Source organism: Salvelinus sp. IW2-2015, linkage group LG18 (assembly GCF_002910315.2).
Source record: "Salvelinus sp. IW2-2015 linkage group LG18, ASM291031v2, whole genome shotgun sequence".
Taxonomy (NCBI): domain Eukaryota; kingdom Metazoa; phylum Chordata; class Actinopteri; order Salmoniformes; family Salmonidae; genus Salvelinus; species Salvelinus sp. IW2-2015.
The window spans coordinates 41822401-41846333 of record NC_036858.1 but is presented as its reverse complement, the minus strand read 5'-3'; the positions used below and the strand labels follow the sequence as shown (position 1 = coordinate 41846333).

Genomic DNA, 23933 nt, shown 5'->3' with positions numbered 1-23933 from the left:
ATAAGTTCAAAGATGAAAAAGCCTGGAAGGAGGAGAGATGACTAGAAACGATTCGGTTGGCCGTTTTATGTGTGGATTAATTGTCGGAGTAGAGGTCCTTGTGCATTTCAGGTAAAATAACAACTCAATGTTTATATCCCAGGACAWATGAGCTAGCAACAGCAAGCTAGCTAAATAGGACGAATTAACGTTAGCTAGCAAGTGCAAGCTTGGTGTGGGGGGGGSAAAATAAATGTATGCACGATAGCGCACGATGGCGCACGCGCGCAGCCGGTTTGGGTTCCGTGATAYKATGCTTCGAGGGTGGCTGTTGTTGATGTGTGCAGAGGGTCCCTGGTTCGAACCCAGGTAGGGGCGAGGAGAGGGACGGAAGCTCTACTGTTACATTGATGCTGTTGACCCGGATCACTGGTTGCTGCGGAAAATGAGGTCAAAAGGGGGGTGATGAATGTCTGCACAAACCTTTAGAAACCGTTTCAGGGAAGCTCATCTGCGTGCTTGTCATCCTCACYAGGGTCTTGACCTGACTGCAGTCCCCAATGCATAATTATAGAAGGCGAACTGCCAATTCCACTATTCTTGTTCACAGCACACACATCAGCGTGTCCCCTTATCTCATTACCAGCTGATTATCAGCTGTTGTTAAACACACGTGAGTCTGGAAAGACACTTCTCTTCCTCAAAGTGTGCAGCAAATTCGACTAGATGAAAAGCTGAAATGAGTATAACCAAATATTGTCTATTATATTGACAAGATATTTGAGTGCCTGTCTCTAACAATGGAAATACATGTCCTCAAAGATGTCAGGCAGGCAAGAAGTGGCGACATCAGGTGAGAACATTTTAGCCAATGAGAGGGCAGATACGAGTGTGACCAAGATGCCATAGATAGAGGACTCATCTTTGTTTATGTGCCATTATAGCATCTGTGAYAGCATGGARAGCGCCATTGAGGCTATCTCCATTTTAAAGTCGACAATTTTATTAATCATTTGCTGATTGCTCCCAAATGTTGGAAGCCCTCAACGGCAATGTCCATGCTAAAACAGGTTATATCCATGATGAGCCATACTCGATTTTCAAAATTTAAAGTACAATAAAACATTCTATTTTCGTATACCTAAAATGCCTACTATTTAGAATGCAGGTTTGGGTATTTGGACACGGCCACTCACTCATACATGAAAATAAATGAAGGATTACAAAAGCGACGTGGTACAAAAACAACAAGTTTTTATCATTCTTTATTGTTTTCATATGAAACAAATCAACTCTTTCCACTGTCTTTGAAGTATCTTTTCATACATTTCGTACATTCATATAATGTTAATTTGAAAGAAAACATCTTTGAACTTGGCACTTAGAAAACAACCAGAAGGAATTATCACCTTAATTAATTTAGAACAAATTTTACAAAGCCATTCAAACAGTAATTTTTTGTATAATTTTGTATCTGTTTTTTAAACCCAACTTAAAAAATTGAGAATATTCAAAATACAGTTTTTTTTTCTCACCTCTTTTTGTCCATACTTACAAATATGTACATGAAAGTCATTTTCCTAATTTTGTTTTCCTCCATATTTCTTCAGCGAAAAATTAAATAAAATGCCAGACATATTTATATTTTCTCTCACCTGTGACGATTGATCCTTTAGCCTATAGCTCACCACAGTCAACATGAGTCCTGATCTTGTCCACATTCTGATTGGGCCCACATTTTCAGACATGGGTCTATGCATTGTTGACCAGATTTCCTGGTCCCTCCCTGTATGCAAAATATTTAACAAAAGCATATTTCCAAATAATATATCTTTTTTTAATACACATATTGATGCCAWAAGTCAATGATTCCAGAGGGTGGTGTAATGATGACTTAAATGGTTTCACTGTCCAGATCCGTCTACACTTGTAAGATAGCCATCTGCTCACAATCAGATCACAAAACATCTTTCCATTATCTACACCTGTCAAAAAATGTGGGCACAATCAGAATGTGGAGRAAAAAAGATGCATGTTAGAACCTGGTATAAATGGGGCTTGAGTGTCTGTGATTGCGCTGAGGCTGAGTGGTCAGATTGAAGTCCCATGGCTTACATCAATGGCTTCTGGATTGGTTCTTCCAGGCCCTGATTGGTATGACTTTGGCATTGGTGTCTTGACAGGGCTCTGTTGGCAGAGCCCCCCGTTGGGCGCCCTGTGTTTGCAGCGGATAGAGGGCATGGTGGCGCTGCTGAGGGGTAGGGGGAGGGTTCTGCCAGTGCCCCTGCCCAGTGTCCTTCCTGCTCCTTGCCCCTCCTGGAGGAAAGTGGTCACAGAGACCGACTCCCTGTGGTGACCCAGGTAGTGGTCCCGTGAAGGCAGGCCTTCCAGGGACTGGCTGGGCTGCATGCTGCTGATGTCCAGGGCAGAGATCTCGATAGATTGGCCCGGCAGCTGCTTGTGCGCCATGTCCTCGTCCAGGAGGCTGTTCAAACGCTGGTGGACCTGCTCTAGATTCACCTCTTTGTCCTGGAGAGAGAGCGAGAGAGAGTGGAGGAGAGAGAAAGGGAGAAAGATACACAGAGACATAGGTTATTAGTGAGGAGAAGTGCAAGAAAAGTGAAAAAGGAAGAAGAAGAGGGATTGAGAGGGGRTAAAGAAAGGATTGAAGGAGAAAGAAGCTGTGATGAGCAATTGTTTGATTTAACATGGTTAATTCTCCACATTGTTTTCATTACATTTCCAGTTGGAAATATATGGAACTTGAATGTTGATTGACTTCAAATCAATATTATTCAAGGAACACTAACGTAAAACCCACGTCAACACTATGCTGCAGTCACAAGCTGCAAAATTCAAGCATAATGGTGGTGAGACATTACCTTACAACAAAAACTAAATGATTTCATCTGAAATGTGTTATTTTAAGCATGTATCCACAATTCAAATGAACTATTACCTTCGTTCAGTACACAGCAAATTTGCAAGTGTTAATTTGAACACTCGTCCAGTGTTTATAAAGGTACTTTATCAGTGTTAATTTAACACTTTTTGTAATGCTAATATTGAAACTCTCTAAATGTTAAGATATACTACTTCAGGTGTTGTTCAAATGACCCATGGGAGTGTTTTTTCAACACTCATCCAGTGTTAATTTGAACACTCGTCCAKTGTTTATAAAGGTACTTTATCAGTGTTAATTTAACACTTTTTGTAATGCTAATATTGAAACTCTCTAAATGTTAAGATATACTACTTCAGGTGTTGTTCAAATGACCCATGGGAGTGTTTTTTCAACWCTCATCCAGTGTTTATATAGGGCCACTCAGTGTTAATTTAACACGTTTAGTGTTCATATTGAAACACTTGGAGTGTTAAAATATAMMACTTCAGATGTTGTTCAAATGACCCATGGGAGTGTTTTTTCAACACCCCCAGTATTAAGCAGCAACACCTTTCAGTGTTGAGGATCAACTCTAGAGAATGCACCCTGTAGCTGAAATGACACCAGGAAGTGCTAAATATGCACACTAGGAAATAACAATTTTGTCTGATTTTCTCCCACTCAAATCAAGCCTGCAAGTTGAAAGCGAGTTAAACAGAAGCAATAAAGGATTTGTTACAAGAGTAGTGACTCTGCTTTGTTTCATTTATTTAGTTCACAAACAGTGCATCACAGGCACATTAGAATGAAAGAGGTGCATCACAGGCACATTCAACTTAAATCAGTGCATTACAGGCACATTAAAATGAAAGAGGTGCATCACAGGCACATTCAATTTAAATCAGTGCATCACAGGCACATTAAAATGAAAGAGGTGCATCACAGGCGCATCACAGTCAAAACAGTGCATCACAGGCACATTAMAATTATTTGCAGAGTTGCTATTTAAAACAAGTGGAAGCCCTCTTAAGACTAGGTATGCAATTTTCTTGACAAAGTTGGCAATAATCTGACTATTACTCAATCATGTCATACAAAGGAACAACATAAAGTCTCTCATCAGCACCATAAGCACTTTGAAGGATAAAAGGCTTTCAGATCATCAACATTGACAACAACTTTGTTAACAACACTATCAAACACAGAGAATGCATGGTAATGTTCACTGAAATGATCAGTATGCAACTTGTCCAGCAATAGGTATACAATATTGTCAACCACAAAAGTCTGGCATTTCATTCTCCATCTTACTGCAAACTAACAGTCCCTCTCTGTACTCGTTGCCACCCATCTTAACCCAGCTGGTAAAGTAAATGGCTTTCTGCATAGTGACCTGAAGTGAGGCTGCCAACTCCTCACCACCAGTAAAATCACTCAGAGAAAACGCTTTCATCGGTCAATACTCTGTATGTCGCAATGGTGATATCTYCCAGTGATGGCCTATAGCAAATATGTGTTTTTTGGCAAGGGACTTAGTAATATTCTTGAAGTTTTTGATGGTGTTTTTAAAGAGTTTGTGCTTTTCCTCAAACCTCATGCTCCACATTATGCAATAAAGGATTGATTTATCTTATGCATGCTGGGTAATGTATCATAAAGTTATGTTTGGGCATTATCGAATGCTTCAGATACAGTCATGCCCTGGCTAAGAAAAGGGGGAAAAAAACTGTTGGTTATTTGAAGTAAGACGAGCAGTAAATTCCAGTTGTTATTTCCTGGTGGAACATCACCCAAAATCAAGTGAACGTTTCTCACAAGACACAGAGTTTGAATATAATTAAGTGCTATGCTATTTCCACTGTTCTCTAGGTTGTCTTTAGTTGGACGGTTTTTGTGCTCCAAATACCCATAGTCAAACGAGTAGATTCTAGAGAGAAGCGCACGTTTTGAAATGAAGGGGTTATCCATAGGCATAACTGACAGAAGAGCTTGTTTAATTTGGGAGTGCAGCCCAGTAGTAAGCTCTTCTAAATCACACACTACTGTTGACACACTATTTGCAGCACCACAAGTTAGCAACTTGTCAACGATGGAGGGACACATATCTTTAGCAAGACTGTAAAATAGCGCCGGTAAGTAAAATGGCGCCGGAGCAGAAGGCAGACGTCTTACGTGCCCCCAACCGATTGTGTTTTTTTGTTTGTTTATCTGTGTTATTTGTAACTTATTGTTTTACTATTGTTTTACTGTACATAATGTTGCCGCTACCAACTCTTATGACCGAAAATAACTTCTAAACATCAGGACTGCGATTACTCTCCACGGACTAGTGGAATCCTTTTTCTTCTTTCAGGACTCTGAYGAGCCCGAGGCGGAGGATATACGGCTCCCTCCGGAACAGGCCCCAACCCCAGTGATCTGAGTGAAGAGGAGGCGGAGAAAGAGAGGCCGGAGGGCGGGCTGCTTTCTGAGGAGTAGGAGGCGATCGAATAAACCCCCACTCCCCTCAATTCTGCTCGCAAACACGCAATCTTTGGACAATAAAATTGACAAGTTACTGGGAAGATTAAACTACCAACGGGACATTACAAATGGTAACATTTTATGCTTCACAGAGTCATTGCTGAACGACGACAATATCAACATACAGTTGGCTGATTATATGATGTACCGGCAGGATAGAACAGTGGCGTCTGGTAAGACAAGGGGCGGCGGTCTATGTATTTTAGTAAATAACAGCTGGTGMACGATATCTAAGGAAGTCTCGAGCTATTGCTCGCCTGAGGTAGAGTTTCTCATGCTGAGCTGCAGACCACATCACCTACCGAGAGAGTTTTCATCTATATTCTTTGTAGCTGTTTACATACCACCACAGTCAGAGGTGGGCACTAAGAAAGCATTGAATGAGTTGTATTCCGCCATAAGCAAACAAGAAAACGCTCACCCAGAGGCGGCACTCCTAGTAGCMRGGGACTTTAAYGCAGGGAAACTTAAATCCGTTTAACCTAATTTCTATCAACATGTTAAAAGAGCAACCAGAAGGAAACTAACTCTGGACCACCTATACTCCACACACAGAGATGCATATATAGCTTTCCCTCGCCCTCCATTTTGCAAATCTGACCATAATTCTATCCTCCTGATTCCTGCTTACAAGCAAAAAATAAAGCAGTAAGCACCAGTGACTAGATCGATAAAGTGGTCAGATGAAGCAGATGCTAAACTACAGGACTGTTTTGCTAGCATAGACTGGAATATGTTCTGGGATTCCTCCAATGGCATTGAGGAGTACACCACATCTGTCATTGGCTTCATCAATAAGTGCATTGATGACGTCGTCCCCACAGTGACCGTACGTACATATCCCAACCAGAAACCATGGATTACAGGCAGCATCCGCACTGAGCTGAAGGTTCGAGCTTCCGCTTTCAAGGAGCGGGACTCTAACCTGGAAGCTTGTAAGAAATCCGACGAACCATCAAACAGGCAAAGCATCTATACAGGACTAAGATCGAGTCGTACTGCACCGGCTCTGACGCTCGTCGGATGTGGCAGAACCTTTAAACCATTACAGACTACAAAGGGAAGCTCAGACAAGAGCTGCCCAGTGACACAAGCCTACCAGACGAGATAAACTACTTCTACGCTCGCTTCGAGGCAAATCACACTGAAACATGCATGAGAGCACCAGCTGTACCGGAAGACTGTGTGATCATGCTCTCCGCAGCCAATGTGAATAAGACCTTTAGACAGGTTAACATTCACAAGGCCACAGGGCCAGATGGAATACCAGGATGTGTACTGCGAGGATGCACTGACCAACTAGCAAGTGTCTTCACTGACATTTTCAACCTCTCCCTGTACGAGTCTGTAATACCAACATGTTTCAAGCAGACCACCATAGTGCCTGTTCCCAAGAACACTAAGGTAACCTGCCCAAMTGACTACCGACCCGTAGCACTCACGTCTGTAGCCATGAAGTGCTTTGAAAGGCTGGTCATGGCTCACATCAACACTATTATCCCAGAAACATTAGACTCACTCCAATTCCCATACCGCCCCAACAGATCCACAGATGATGCAGTCTCTATTGCACTCCACACTGCCCTTTCCCACCTGGGCAAAAGGAAAACCTATGTGAGAATGCTATTCATTGACTACAGCTCAGCGTTCAACACAATAGTGCCCTCAAAGCTCACCAATAAGCTAAGGACCCTGGAACTAAACACCTCCCTCTGCAACTGGATCCTGGACTTCCTGACCGGCCGCCCCCAGGTGGTAAGGGTAGGTAACAACACATCCGCCACGCTGATCCTCAACACAGGGGCCCCCCAGGGGTGCGTGTTCAGCCCCCTCCTGTACTCCCTGTTCACTAATGACTGCACGGCCAGGAACAACTCCAACACCATCATTAAATTTGCCGATGACACAACAGCGGTAGGCCTGATCACCGACAATAACGAGACAGCCTATAGGGAGGTGGTCAGAGACCTGGCCGTGTGGTGCAAGGACAACAACCTCTGCCTCAACGTGATCAAGACAAAGGAGATGATTGTRGACTACAGGAAAAAGAGGACAGAGCACGACCCCATTCTGATCGACTGGGCTGCAGTGGAGCAGGTTGAGAGCTTCAAGATCCTTGGTGTCCACATCACCAACAAACTAACATTGTCCAACCTACTCCTCAGGAGACTGAAAATATTTGGCATGGGTCCTCAGATCCTCAAAAGGTTCTACAGCTGCACAAACGAGAGCATTCTGACTGGTTGCACCACTGCCTGGTATGGCAACTGCTCGGCTTCCGAATGCAAGGCACTACAGATGGTAGTGCGAACGGCTCAGTACATCACTGGGGCCAAAGCTTCCGGCCATCCAGGACCTTTATACCCGGCGGTGTCAGAGGAAGGGCCTAAAAATTGTCAAAGACTCCAGCCACCCTAGTCATAGACCATTCTTTCTGCTACCACACGGCAAGCGGTACCGGAGTGCCAAATCTAGGTCCAAGAGGCGTCTAAACAGCTTCTACCCCCAAGCCAAGAACATCTAGTCAAATGGCAACCCAGAATATTTACATTGCCCCTCCCCTCTCCATGCCACTTTCTGTTGTCATCTATGCATAGTCACTTTAATTAACTCTACCTACATGTACATACTACCTCAACTAACCGGTGCCCCCACACATCGACGACTCTGTACCAGCACCTCCCTGTATATATTGTTATCTTTTTACTGCTCCTCTTTAATTACTTGCTACTTTTATCTCTTATTCATATTTTTTTTTAAACGGCACTGTCGGTTAGGGGCTCGTAAGTAGGCATTTCACTGTTGTATTCGGCGACTAATAAACTAATAAAATTAGAWTTTATTTGACTGTCCATTCTTCTCAAAACCATCACTTTGAGTGTTATCATGTGGGACACCAATGTCACCACCCATTTGTGGAGCTTCTGACTGGACTGGAGAATCGGCAACATGAGGGCCCTTCTAAGCATCAACCAAAATTGACCAAAATACTTGACCAAAATTCTTATGAATACTATTCAAATGTTTTCAGAAACCTGAGTATGTTGAAAACTGCTGTCTATAACCATCTTGAACACAGATTAGTCTGAACCTGGTGGAGGGATAGAAGCTATTCTCAAATGAAATATCAATGAATGGCTGTTTCTGTGCAACACTCGACAACAAAAGCACCGTAATATACATTTATCTAGTTAAGAAGTTTTGTCCACAACTATCACGCTAGGGGTCTCTCTTGTTTTGTCTACATCAATGTTGTAGATGGTTGTCTGCACAAATGTGTAGAAGTTGACAAGCGCATCATCATACATCAGGTTAAAGACAAAGTGGGCTTTTGAACAGTTCATCAAACGCACACAGACCACTAGTTGCCTGTCAGGGAACAAGCCTCTTGTCCACCACAATGTAGTAGTTGTCAATCTTGCTCTGTCTTCTTCTGACGGCAAGGAGGTATGGCTGTTGACCATGGCTCACATCAAGATGGGCTTCAATGCTGCAGCATGACTGCGAAACACAAAGGGTCTTTTTTAAGTCACTCTCCACATGTTAAGATAATGAAGAGACAATCCAAAAAAGAAATGACACAACAATTACTGTATCATCTTACCTTTTGAAAGTGCACTAGTCTGCCCACAGCATCACTGGCACTGATCTTGGTGCTCTTCCCTCGKGCTGGTGGTGGGAGGAGATGAAGAAGCAGCAGGGAGGACATATCATTGTCCCAGTCTGAGCGCAAGAAAAGGCAAACACCCCAAATKACATAAAACAATATCGCTGAGTTTGAAACATTGCACTAACCACGAGAGAATCCACTTACTGGTTTCGCTGTCATTCTCTGGCAGTTTTCAGGAGGCGACAGAAATCAGTGGTCGTAGCCGGGGATTTTGAAAATTTGATGACTTTAGGCTTCAATACAGTGTCCAACTTTTCAATGAACTTAGAGGTTGTTTCATTGTCAAACATCAGCAAAAAGTCCTGATTCACCTAAAACAAAGTGGATCAACTCAACTTCATGACCAACACAAAATCATGTTCTCAATCAGACAAATAGCCTGTAGTTCTGATTGCAAGATATACTACATCACTCACCAATCCTTTGATGTCCAGAAACCTGGGAAAGACTGAGGATATCTGTGCTTCTGTCTGGACAATAAACTAGCTCCAGGCGATACTGAAACCTCCATCTTCTGATAGATTTGTTTTTCATTGGCCGAGTGGACAAGGAATGATATGGCCTCCTTGCAAGCATCACCAACAAGCTGGTGGTCCAGGTCAGTCTTCCTCCTATGGGTTGGGACTCCCGACTGGGTGGGGGGGGTCTTCCTTGATACCATCCTCAGACAATAATTCAGATATCCTTTGCCTGTGTCAGGATAATAGAAGTGTTCCTTAGATGTGGGAAAAGGTGACCAACATGGTAGTCAAATGGTTATTATTTTTAGACTTGATTCTATGACTGTTTGATGCCTTTCAGTCCACAGAACAAGTGTCAAAATATTAAAGCAAACATGCTCTACCAGCACTTACATAGCCTTTGACGGAAAAAGGATCTGTCAAAAAAGGAAAGAGGGTCACATTTCCAAGAGCATAACATAATTTCTGTTGACGAGTGGGAAGCCTCCTGCCTAAAAACAGTAAAGCATACACACGCTAAACATGTTTAACCAAAGTTTTGTTGAAGAATGTGCTGTATCTTTCTACAGTCTCATAATGATGCCAAATAACATKAATGTATAGTTTGATTGTTTTGATCCATTGTTTGTSGCCAGATTGGCTAATGAGAAGCTTACCAATGCATCTCTTTCATGTGCCTGACTCAGATGGCAATCTTCTCTCTCCTGGCTCTGTGGTCCAATGTTTTGGGTGTCTGGTACTTTTCTAATATGTCTTACCCATCAGGTCTGCTAGTCAAGGCATCTCGGACCATCTATTAAGACAAGAGAAAAGTTAAACCATTTAGGGTTGTTTTATGCTGTCGTAATCTCCATGAAGACCAAACACAGAAATGGGATTATCAACATCCAATATCAGTAATGGYTAAATCTCCTGAGGTTGTTTTGACCTTTTAGACGGCCTTTCTGGAGATCTCAGGTCTAAATCACTTGACGACAGGGATAAAGTGTCTATGCACGAACTGGATGTCAAGACAGCCGGCAGGAAAAAGTCTGAGCACAAACAATGGATCAARGCAATCAATCTATACATTCATGTTACTTGAAATCATTATGTGAGACTGTAGAAAGATACCTTAATCAAGATATTTGATTGTGAGGCACAGGTATGAACTGGCCTCAATCAGGTCCAGCAGGACATCCTCCTCCTCCTGTATTTGTGCTGCAGAGGGCAGTCCAAACCTATTTTGGACTACAAAAAAAGAGAGACTAATCAGAATACAGGGAGATAAGCCACCTAGGGGGCAACATAATGGGTCTGAACCAAATCAAGCCCAAGTGTTCAATTAAGAAAATACATCAGACAGTTCATATATTCACCTTGATTAATGAAATCTCCATAAGAGAAACCAGGCTGCAACTTCATGAACTTCTTGCATTTTTGGTATTGGACCTTCACCAACATGTTACTCTGCACTCCTGCAAAATGCAAATACACACAATGTCATATTTAAGTTAAATGTGGTTGCAAACATTTTATGGTAAAGCTTTACATATAGAAACAATCACACAAAATTCCCCCTTATACCGTCTCCCCTTTGTCTTCCCTGCAGTGGATCAACCATTTGTTCCAAATGCCACTTTAATGATGTAACAGGTTTCTACCTGCCTGCGGATCTGGGGCTTGGCAAGGCAATATTCCAGTGAAATCAACCAACCAAACTAACTAGCTATCTAACTAGCTACAAACAGTTACCACCACCGCTCAAATCTATTAGAAAGATAAACTGGCCAATACATTTCAAGCCGTATTGGCTTGAACACAATGTCTGATCTGTGATTCACAACAAGCACACACACCATAGACATGTTCATCTAAATGGCCGAGGAAAACCCTACCACGTCTGGCCATATGCGCTAGATAGCTAACGTTAGCGCTAAGTTACGGTTGAGGTCGGTGTTGTAGTTAGCTATATAGCTAGCTAGCTAACAATTTTTTTGCCAGACAAACATTCTTAGTTATATGCGTTTTGAAGAACAAATTAGTAGATATTAGCCAGTTTGTAACCTTCACTTCCTGGCTAGCTACATGCTGCACCAAACAAGGCTCAAATTGATCACACTCGGTCACAACCCAATTAACACCATGCACGTGGTGCACCGCTAATGTTAGTTGGCCTTGTGAACTCAACACGCACATGGTTGAAATCASCTAACGGTACAGCCTAACTCTGATCCTTTTGGATTTTGATAAATGTTCTCAAATSTAATTGTTTGCTAATTTTAGCCAACTAATGAAGTTGAAATAAAGTTCCCGCTAACATTTAGCTAGATAGCTAATTAATCTAGCGCTAAACATTAACTAACCACGTTAACTAGCTAGCAACCGTCTAAATCTAAAGTTCGCTGATGTAGCTATTATCTATAAACAAAGGTCTCGACCATTCACTTAGCCGATATAACAAGTTTGGCCACCAGCTAACTTGTTAAAAAATATTTTAAAACATGAACATATTACTTACCTTACACTACTGCACAATTCCAGCTGCCCTTGCACCATCGGCAATACGATGAAAAGGAATTTTCAAGTTAAAATTGGAAGCTCAATCAACACTGCTCACTGCCACCGCCCAACCTCTGTACAGTAACTCTCACCTGGGAGTTATATTAGCACAGAGGGTGTAAAAASAACTCTTAAATCAACACCTCTTAACACAACTAATGTAACACCAAGAAAATGAACACTTGTTTCTTTAAATAAATGTTTCTATGGACAACAGATGCTGTACCTGCAGCAGACTACTGCATGAAAAGCATCACATCCTTATAGACTGACTGGTTCAGATGGGTATACAATGTCAATGCATCACACTTTATGAGACAAGATAGACACAATGTAGGAGACAAAGACCTAAAATCATTTAAAGAAATCTTTTTTTGAAAGTCTCTATATTTTTAGTCGTTCACTACTCCAAAAGATGCWATTTGGAGTTGAGGAGCAGCCAAAAGTGCCAAAATAAATGTTATAATAGGATTGCGCAGAAAAATCTAGTGCACCGGAAAACAGCCAAAAGTATGGCCTCCTAGCTACTTCTCCTTCCTCTCATTGTTACCAAACATTTCCCATGCATCCATTCTGTTTAAATCATAACACAAAGACGCCAAACAACAGAAGAGACCATGGAGTAAGACGACCAGTGAAGCGATACATTTCTACTCCTAAAATTGCCCATGCCCCCCCCCCCCCCCCSASCCCCMTACAGTACCCCGTATATCTCAGGTCTCTCCTGACCTGTGTCAATAGTCTCTGCCTCCTCCCAGTCTCCCTCTCTGTCTGTCCACATGTCACGCCTGCTTTCCGGTGAAGTACTTGTAATGTCACGCCTGCTTTCCGGTGAAGTACTTGTAATGTCATTATATGTCAATGGACCAGAAACCCGTTCCAGACTGTTGACCTTAGTGACCTGCATAGGATCACAGACAATCATACAGTACGTAAATAACCAGCATGGCTGTGTATCTGGACATTGACATATAATTGCAAAAACACGTATAGGGCATATTTGGACTGGGTACAATTTACTGGAAATTGTTGTCATATTGTCTACATACGCTGTAGCTGTCATAAGTGGTCTTGGTAGCTCAGTTGGTAGAGCATGGCGCTCGTTAACGCCAGGGTAGTGGTTCGATTCCCAGGATCACACACAGAGAAAATGGATGCACGCTTGACTAAGTCACATTGGATAAAAGTGTCTGTTAAATTACATATATTATATAGTGAAATAACACCTGTCATTGAAGAACATGATAGGTTAGGACATCCAAAGACGCATTTATGATGGAGTATTACACTAAAGGACATTAAATGGGTCATGTTTAATAAATCACTCAATAATCTAATGCTCCATTAATCATATATAGCCATCATGACAACAGTTTTACATTAAGTCTATTATTTTCTGTGGGTCTTACTGCTTTATTGTATTGTCCAATCAAACAGACAGCGTCTTGTTTGCTCACACTTTAGTTTAGGGATCCATGTCAAGCCTTTTATGTCTGYACACCACCAGGGGCTGCCCAGTCTCTAGCAGGATGAAGTTGCGTTTAAGCTGTTTGGAAGCAGTAATACATGGATGGATGAGCTAAAGAGAGCGTTTGCATTGACTGAGGCAGCAAATATCTACCCAGAAGTGCAATRTTGTTGAATTAATGAACCAACATAAATGTTGTCATTATTCATATTYTTGTAGTAATCATTATTGCTATCCATGATAATGACTCACTTTTAAGCAGAAACAAGCAAAAACAAGCAAGTAATTGCATGTTTAAGTATCTTAATAATCCTTCAAAGGCTCTTTTGAACTACAAAAAACCCAACCCCACTTCTCTCCCACTCAAAAACAAAATGAAATGATCACATCAATTTCGACTATCAGGGCACACCTATAACTGGGTGTACTGCAGCTCTACTAAATCAGGGCTGGCGTCTGYGCCTGGATCCATAAAGTAGAGTGTGGCAGTGKCATCTCTGGGCAGGACYGGGGGGCCCGGGGGTCTGGGTCTCGGCCGGGGCCTAGGGAGGGGCCGCGGTGGGACCAGGCCCTGGATCGGGGCTGCGTTCTCGGTCACCTCTTTGGGCTGCTCACGCCGGCAGCGGTTGCTGCTCCACCAGGTCTCCAGGGCGGCCACCAGGCAGGCCAGCAGCAGCCCTGCTGCCAGGATGCAGAAGACCCCAGCGAAGCTTTGGAGCCTCAGGGACCTGCCCTCTGGCTGGGCCTCCGAGTGGCTGTCCAGGTYACAGCGACCCTTCCTGGGCCACCACTTCTGCTTCAGGATGTCCAGGTCCCCTTTCTCCTGCAGCTCCAGGATCCTTACAAACACAGATAGAGGAATTTTATAGTTCTGGGGCTTCACTGAAAGCACTGGGGTGGGTACTGTGCYAGAGTGAATTCCCATTCAAACATTAGTGATAGGATTACATTAAATGGAGTGAATTAAATTGGACTCAGTTGTGAAAATGTCAGATTTCTGGTAGAGGAGATGTTCAATTAATGTTTTTAATGTGAAATATTACAATGTAGAGATGTTATTGTGTCATAAAACCAGGTGGAGTTAGTTATATGGTACTGGCTTAAAGTTAAATCAAACTGGCCATAAGAGAAGATGAATAACAGTCCTTTAAACTAAGACTGTGGGCAGGAAAATGTTGATTCTTTCRAATGAATTGGTTTTGAAGTGAGTTAAACAAGCGCTGCCATCCTGATGATGAAAGGCTGAACAGAGCCCATTAGTAATCKTACAGTATGGATGAGAATGGATATCGGAGAATGATGGCTGATGTGGCTGAAAAGTGAAAAAAGGTAGTGATTCTCTCCCAACCGAGAGGATGGCTAAGCACAGGGTCATTATTTAACCCCCTTTACAACCACACATCCCACACACATAGAGCAACATAAGATACTGAATTGTATATTCACACTTATGCGTAATCCCCATTCAAGTTTTCCCCATTTGGTATCTGTGTCATTCCACGAATAGAATGCCTTTGGATAGTSTAATTTTGTAAACAAATTATATTTATTTAACCAAATTTTAACATTCTGWCATGAAGAGCACGCTCAACTTCATAACAAACATGTTTCCCCATCTCCAGAGGTAAACAAAAACAAATAAAATACAGACTATAAAAGGTGACAATTAAAGTGACAGGGTTGACCATAACAGGTTTGACGATTTCATCTTAAATCAGCTATAACTCCACTTATGACAGGGGGAATGGAAGCTTGTTGTGAGCAACAGGAAGGGGCAATTGACCATTCACTAAGCCCCGCCCCCCTTGGTTACTGTTGGTTACTGTTACAACCTCGGACGACATTTTCATGGGAAGCCCAATTCCCCATTCAATCACTTGCGAAATCACATMAAAATTATCTCAAACTGTGTTTCTACACAATGAAATTAAACAGACTACCCCTTGTTGAAACTCTTGAATATGTTGTGGTAGCCTGTCATTACAATTGCTTCACAGGAACATGGTAAAATTATGTTTGTAGTGTAGCTAGCACTGAAGGCTCTGAATTCACTGTCACCATGCAGTCAAAGCTATAACCACTTTTGGAGCTAACTAGTGCTCTCAAATTGTATCTTGACGTTGACAGCAGATAGGGTTAACATTGCTAATTTAGCTAGCTAACATACATTTTGAGAAAACAACGTATATTAACACTCAGCCTGCCGGAATTCTATTACTACTAGAATGGCCATGAAATAAATTCTAACCGTTGATATTTCAGTTGTATAAATRTTCCATAATAAATAACAAATTGCTAAATGAATGCATGTATTATGTTAAAAATGTACATTGTAATCAGTCAGAAAATGTGTTGACTGTAAATACTGAAATKAGATGATAGTGTATTTTCTGACTGTAAGACAATAGTTGCCTGCCCAGCTGGCATGTCCAAACTACACGTAAACTATATTGAAACTAATTTCACATTGTCAAAGAGAATAAAGAGACTGATGACCTGTGCAGCTGACATTGACAGCATGCATTGACAAATAAGCAAGGAGCTTACCAAATAGCACTTCTTACATATCCTCCTACAGAGGTCCAGTCAGGCCAGATGTTTTGATTGTTATACCCTATCAGAAAGAGCAGATTCCAAGGACTCTAAACTATTTTTGCAACAACAACAAAAACTCTACAAATTGCGCGGATCGTCTCTGTTTCAAAACATAACTTTTATCTAGAATAACCGTGGCTCTGTGCATTCCTCATGTGAGTAGGCTACTGGTGACAATCAGCAATAGCCATTTGGGAAAACTATCCTTTCTATTTTCTTCTGTTACATTCCATTTTATTCTTACTGTAAAATATATGTGTGCTGACTGTGGTAGAGCAGGGCCTGTGATGTCTGCTAAATGAACAAGTTGATTTCATTGGCATGGTGCAGCCATAGCCTTGGCTACTAAGCACAGACCTGGATTAGGGTTTGGCTGGGGTAGGCCATAATTTTAAATAATTTGTTCTTAACTGAATTGCCTAGTAAAATAAAGGTTAAATAAAATGTAAAAAATACAACTCAAAACATGCTATTCTGTTTTTTTATGACCTTTCGAAACAAAATATTAATGGATTTCTTTGTGATTGTGTATATTAACACCGCTCCTTCTCCGATAGTTGAATGTGCCGTGCCCAGTTGATAATCACCCCTAGAATTGACTTGAAACAACAAAAACTACACAAGTGTACAAAACATTAACAACACCTGATCTTTCCATGACAGACTGACCAGGGGAATCCAGGTGAAAGCTATGATCCCTTATTGATGTCACTTGTTAAATCCACTTTTTACCCCGAAGAGACGGGTAAAAAAAAAAAAATTCAGCCTTGAGATAATTGAGACATGGATTGTGTATGTATGCCATTCAAAGGGTGAATGGTCAAGACAAAATATGTAAGTGCCTTTGAACGGGGTATGGTAGTAGGTGCCAGGCACACCGGTTTGTGTCAAGAACTGCAACGCTGATGTWTTTTTTACGCTCAACAGTTTCCCGTGTGTATCATGAATTTTCCACCACCCAAAGGACATCCAACCAGCCTGACACAACTGTGGGAAGCATTGGAGTCAACATGGGCCAGCATCCCTGCGGAATGCTTTTGACACCTTGTAAATTCCATGCCCAGGCGAATTGAGACTATTCTGAGGGCAAAAAGGAGGGTGCAACTCAATATTAGGAAGTGTTCTTAATGTTTTCTATACCGAAACAAATTTCACACATATAACAGCAGATGAAATGAATAAAGTATAGTATGATTGGGGAGAAAGGGGGAGAATGGGTAAGTTGATGAGCGAGGGGAAGCGAACAATGCATTATTATGTAATCATCAATTGTGAATGAAAAACAAGGCGGGCCATTCTATTGTACTAATCCATTCTAATTTCAATCTCAAAACAGTGTACCCTGTACCAGTCCACCGGATCCAAGCAGTCTTAGTAGTCTACTCTAGGCCTATTTGGAGTAGGCTATGCAATGAGAGTGTGCATAACTTACAATGACAAAATCAAGACGAATGGATGCACATGCAATGTTGCTACAAGGCTATGCTGGGCGGCAGCGTAGCCTAGTGGTTAGAGCAGCAACCGAAAGGTTGCAAGTTCAAATCCCCGAGCTGACAAGGTACAAATCTGTCGTTCTGCCCCTGAACAAGGCAGTTAACCCACTGTTCCTAGGCCGTCATTGAAAAAAAAGAACTTGCCTAGTTAAATAAAAAATWGATAAAAAAAGATCTGAATTAAAGTGACTCAGATGGCAGGGAAGAAATAGATCATGATATCGCCGATGATTATTATTTTGATTCATGCTGAAYGGCTTTCCATATCTGGGTAAGGATCCATATCGGGCTGCAGGTGAGCGAGTGTTGGATAATGTTTAAGATCGGATAATGTTTCAGATCAGATGGTACTGAAAGGAGGAACTCGCCTCTGGCCTGTTGCTGTGTTATACAACATGCTTGACTTGGCCGCTATCAACTCTAAATGTTGTTTAAACAATGCATGAACAACACCATGAGCAGGAGAGACTTCATCATGAGTCTGACAAGCAGGCTATGTGAGAGACATATGAGGGTCAAGACAGCAGCAAAGATTCAGAGCAAATTGCAAACAGCTCCTGGGGAGGAGAAACTGCAAAGTGGGCTGATGCACTCGGAACAGAACCCATGACACTCGTTTCAGGTGCAAGCAACTTGTTTGTGGGAAGTGTTGCAATCAAGTGAAAGTGTTGAAGATTTGTGGTGACTGTTAGGACAAGGGATAACATCTAAATGAGATCCACCTGTTGCACGAAGACACATCCCATACTGTAAGCACGAACGAGGTCACAAACAATGTGTTTAATAAGTGACAATAAACTATTTTGACCTGTCATATCAACACTTATATTCATTATAATGCAATTATAATGCTGATTTTCACTATTCACAAGCACGCTTGGCGCTTATACTGATTTTTAGGCTACAGACATTTGTGTCTTGCGGTTTGGGTATTTTTATTTGTTTTGTCTTTATAAAAACAAGCTTTTACTGTGTTTCAACGCACATGCTTTTTGTTTCATAATTGTAACAAAGGCACTCCACAAAAAAACATTTATTTTACACTTGAAATTATGTTTAGTTTTTTTAAATCATTTTACAGATAGCCTACAGTAACATAAACKAATGAAAATGGGGACAGGTGGGTTCAAGGAAAATGGCTTTATTGACAAAATCTCGTACTATCCCTTCACATAACAGGGTTGACTTTAAGCCTGAGGGACAAATGTAAATGAATCACTAATCACATGAAATAAATAATGCTGTATAGAAATTACTTTGTCAAAACAACACATAACTAGGGCTTTACGATGATGGTGAAAACYTGGGGAAATTTGGGGGTTAAGTGGGTTAAAATCTATCGAGAAGTCAGACAAACACGAAGTAGGACATGCCAAATTGGGGATTTGAGAAAAAAAACACATTTTAATGGATTGGCCACAGTTCAAAATTCTTTAGAACCCTCTTCCCGATAGATTAAAATCTGTCTCTGCTCTATTTGTTCGGCTGCCCAGAGAACAAGCTACTCAAGCTACTCATCAATTTCAGTGATGAATGGAGAATGGTACTCATTGTAATAAAGTTTGATCAAAGCTGAATCAATGTCTGCAAGATCACAATGATAGTAACTTATTCACGAAACAAAATATAATAGCATAGTATAACATTACTGTAATATCTAAATTCTTATAAGATTTTAGGATGATTGTACGAATGGTCGCATTTTTCTCTCACGTGGCCAATCCTCAACAATGTGCCACTAGGCAAAATGTGCTTAGATTGAAACAAAAGGTATGATACAGTTAACACCATCTGTCTTAAAATTCACTCACTGTACATCATTCATAACAACACTGTTCTTTGAAAGAACACTGTACATAACTCAAGATCTAAATGCATATTCCCATGAAACTGATTGAGATGAAATGGTTGGCATGTAGATGCTGCATGGATGTGTCACTGGAAAAACTTGAAGAATTATCATTCACCTTTGACTGTGAGAAGGGGGCAGGGTGACCTCAAAAAGTTGTGCCTAAAGCAGGGCCGGACTAGCGCATTTCGGGCCAAGGGGCACCAACCTCCAGGGAATTTCAACACATTTTGGCATGGRGTAGGAAGAAATATATGCAGTTTTATAATGCAATTCTACACATTTTGTCATGAGGCTGAGAKAAAATGTGCTGTTTTATAGCACATCTCATGCTATTCTTCACATTTTTACCACGAGGATGAGAGAAGTTTGCAGTTTTAAAGCAAACTTCCTGCTATTCTACACATTTTGCCATTGTTTATGACGTGTTCAAATCTGGGAAGCCCCCAGAGTTTTTTTTTGTTGGGTTCCCTGTGTGCCCGTTCAGTAATCCGGCCCTGGCGTAAAGCAGAGGTATTTTTTGCTCTGGGTAAGAGGGTTCCAGGGGGGTGGGACAAGGTTGGTACAGGGAGGAACATAACGGGTGGTTACCTTTGATACCGTGTGAGAGGGAGAGGGAGGTGCTTCTCTAACAGGTGGGGGAGGGAGTGACACAGGAAGCGGTGAGGGAGAGACGCAACCAACCAAGCCGACTCGCGTTATATTAGACTAATAGCTGCCATAGCTAGGTTATTCATCATCAAATACGGTCACGTAGTACCTGTCTTGACTGCATCAAACCAGGAGAAGCTAGATAAGCTAATTAATATTAGCTAACTAGGCTAATTGAGGCTGCAGTGCATGYGCTTTCTCATCATACAGTTACAAATAACTCCATTCAGAAAATTAAGTAGCTGCCTACCTGTTGGCTCTTGGTCCTTGTAGCCTATCCTTCTCCTTTATCTTTTAAATTCTGTTGATTAGATATATCCTAACTTTTGCCAAACACGGAGGCTCTATGACTGTAGCCTATCACCGCTGTGATGACTTATGATTGGCYGCCAACAAAAACAACAAGCTACACGCACCACGCTCCACACTTGGGAAAAGTAACAGCAGCAGCATAAATTATAAAATGTCTCCCTCTACTGCAGCAGTCGTGTTCGGATCTGTACGGGGCCTTCCGGACATGTCAGTTAAAATTACACATACCCGTGACAATCACATCTGATCCGACCCAGACCTGTGACATTATTTAGAATTACGGATCAGGTCTTGGGTATTCGGGTACAGGTGGATCTGTGAAGACCTCTAGTCCCAAGGACCTCAACTCGCGTATAAAACAAGGTGGCATAGTACGGCTAAATTAATAGCTATTTATATGTTAAATCCACAAAGTTACAAAAACACACTATTGGAATGTGTTTGTTAGAGCATAGATGTATGGAATCAAACGAACATTTTGTGTTTTATCGAAGACTACACACAATGTTACAAGGAAAAAGGCACTATTCGTGGAACCACCCATCTACAGTACAGAAACATAAATACAGTAGGTGGCCGTTGGGATAAGTTGGCTGGAAAAGGGAACTTACTTCTGGGAGAAGAGGTCTCTGTAGGGGCTGCCATGTTGCAGGGCCAGGCCGTAGCCCTTACTACTCATACTGTTGCCTGTCACMGTCAGGGTGCAGTCATCATCTGTCAGAGCAGCATACTCCACCACAGCCATGTCCCACAGGAAGGCAAAGGAATCTCTCTTGGCCTGGGGAAGAACATAAAAAAGGGGTTACATTGAGGGGATAGTGGAACGAATAGGCAAAACAGACATACAGTTGAAGTCGGAAGTTTAGATACACCTTAGCCAAATACATTTGAACTCAGTTTCACAATTCCTGACATTTAATCCTAGTAAAAATGCCCTGTCTTAGGTCAGTTAGGATCACCACTTTGTTTTAAGAATGTGAAATGTTAGAATAATACTAGAGATAATGATTTATTTCATATTTAATTTCTTTCATCACATTCCCAGTGGGTTAGAAGTTTACATACACGCAATTAGTATTTAGTAGCATTGCCTTTAAATTGTTTAACTTGGGTCAAACGTTTTGGGAAGCCTTACACAAGCTTCCCACAATAAGTTGACAGAGCTGATGTAACCGAGTCAGGTTTGTAGGCCTCCTTGCTCGCACACACTTTTTCAGTTCTGCCCACAAATTATCGAATGGATTGATGTCAGGGCTTTGTGATGACCACTCCAATACCTTGACTTTGTTGTCCTGAAGCTTTTTTGCCACAACTTTGGAAGTATGCTTGGGGTCATTGTCCATTTGGAAGACCCATTTGCGAACAAGCTATAACTTCCTGACTGATGTCTTGAGATGTTGCTTCAATATATCCACATAATCTTCCTTCCTCATGACGCCATCTATTTTGTGAAGTGCACCAGCCACACCTGCAGCAAAGCACCCCCACAACATGATGCTGCCACCCCGTGTTTCACGGTTGGGATGGTGTTCTTCAGCTTGCAAGCCTCCCCCCTTTTCCTCCAAACATAACAATGGTCATTATGGCCAAACAGTTCTATTGTTTCATCAGACAAGAGGACATTTCTCCAAAAATKACGATCTTTGTCCGCATGTGCAGTTGCAAACCGTAGTCTTGCTTTTTTATGTCGGTTTTGGAGCAGTGGCTTCTTACTTGCTGAGCGGCCTTTCAGGTTATGTCGATATAGGACTCATTTTACTGTGGATATATACACTTTTATACCTGTTTCCTCCAGCATCTTCACAAGGTCCTTTGCTGTTGTTCTGGGATTGATTTGCACTTTTCGCACCAAAGTACGTTCATCTCTAGGAGACAGAACGCGTCTCCTTCCTGAGCGGTATGACGGCTGCGTGGTCCCATGGTGTTTATATTTGCGTACTATTGTTTGTGCAGATGAACGTGATACCTTCAGGCATTTGTAAATTGCTCCCAAGGATGAACCAGCTTCTAATGCCATTACATTATTTTCTGGAATTTTCCAAATTTTTTAAAGGCACAGTCAATTTAGTGTATGTAAACTTCTGACCCACTGGAATTGTGATACAGTGAATTATAAGTGAAATAATCTGTCTATAAACAATTGTTGGAAAAATTACTTGTGTCATGTACAAAGTAGATGTCCTAACTGACTTGCCAAAACTATAGTTTGATAACAAGACATTTGTGGAGTGGTTGAAAAACGAGTTTTAATGACTCCAACCTAAGTGTATGTAAACTTCCGACTTCAACTGTATTGACTCAGAGGTGTGAATACTTATATATTTCTGTATTTCATGTTCAATAAATGTGCGACCATTTCTAAAAACATGTTTTATTCTTTTAATTATGAATTATTTTGTGTAGATGGCTGAGAAAAAAGTAGATTTAATCCATTTTGAATTCAGGCTGTAACACAACATGAATAAGTCAAAGGGGATGAACACTTTCTGAAGGCATTGTAACTAACATTGTTGTTCATCCAACATGCTTTCATTTTAAGTACAGAAACACAAAGCAATTTACCATTACACCAAGTATCTGCAGAACACTACAGAGATTGCCTGAACTAATTGCAATTAGTGGTTCAAAGATTCCTGAGAGTCAATGACAAGTGTGTGTGACTGGACTCTGTTATAACTAATTTGTTAAATTACTGGAACATTTCTCAGGCTGTTGTGTGTGTGTGTGTGTCTTAGGCTGTGAGATATTCACTTCAACGTAACCATTAACTTCTAATCAGGGAAAAATAAATAAAAAATAGATTATTCAATAATAGATTAACAATTCCATTTTCACCCACGCCTCATGAGTAGAGCCAAGTAATTGTCTCTCTACGGACCTCATAGTATGCCCAGCATAGATCTGTTTTTGTGTGTGTGCTGAAAGGTACTTTACCTTGTATAGCTGTAWTGATTCAGAATTAAACATCCTCATTTATTCTCACTCATTTAGAAAAACTTTCCTAAGTGGCTACAGTTTTCTGAAATCAATTAGTTTAGACCCGGCTGTCCCTGAGCTCACCTTGCGGATGCCTTCAGAGGGGCTGGAGACTGAGTGTTCGTGTCCGTTGTTCTTGTTGATGGTTCTCCAGAGCTCAGCGAAGGTGCTGTCCTGCTCCAGAGCGTTGGTGCCTTTGGCTCTGAAGTACTCATACACGGCTGAGTCTCTCACTGTTCCGTAGGCTAGGTCCATCTGTTTGGACAAGTCCTGGAATGTCCTGTCGAGGCGAACAAAGGGTATGGGTCACATGGAGGATAAGTAGTCATGTGCTTTTGGAGGYCGCCCTATGCRACCAGAATGATGCATTTGTCAATATTTTATTTTCAAGCATACACAGTACACTGGATTCCCACTACTAGTTCCCTTTACAAATGCATACAAGAAGCAACACTGATCTAATGTGTTAATTCGGGTATTCAAATGTTTTATATTCAGTATAACTTGGAGTACCTCTACATAAATAATAGT

At 41.5% G+C, this 23933-nt stretch overlaps 1 protein-coding gene and 1 long non-coding RNA gene across 2 annotated transcripts in view; both read right to left on the bottom strand.

Moving 5' to 3' along the window:
• Positions 1 to 1257: 1257 nt before the first annotated feature.
• The window catches only part of LOC111978381 (glutamate receptor ionotropic, delta-1-like), a 177162-nt gene continuing 154486 nt past the window's right edge, over positions 1258 to 23933 (bottom strand). Inside the window, exons 11-14 of the mRNA XM_024008411.1 lie at positions 23487 to 23682; positions 21038 to 21204; positions 14125 to 14365; positions 1258 to 2508 (exon numbers count right to left, since the gene is read on the bottom strand). Coding sequence (XP_023864179.1) covers positions 2071 to 2508; positions 14125 to 14365; positions 21038 to 21204; positions 23487 to 23682 — 1042 coding nt within the window. The 3' untranslated portion in view covers positions 1258 to 2070. The remainder of the gene's footprint in view (positions 2509 to 14124; positions 14366 to 21037; positions 21205 to 23486; positions 23683 to 23933) is intronic.
• On the bottom strand, positions 3611 to 9737 carry LOC111978383 (uncharacterized). The gene is made up of 4 exons (XR_002896442.2): positions 9473 to 9737; positions 9201 to 9367; positions 8991 to 9109; positions 3611 to 8887 (listed from the first exon to the last, which is right to left on the bottom strand). It is a non-coding gene; the product is annotated as an uncharacterized lncRNA (long non-coding RNA).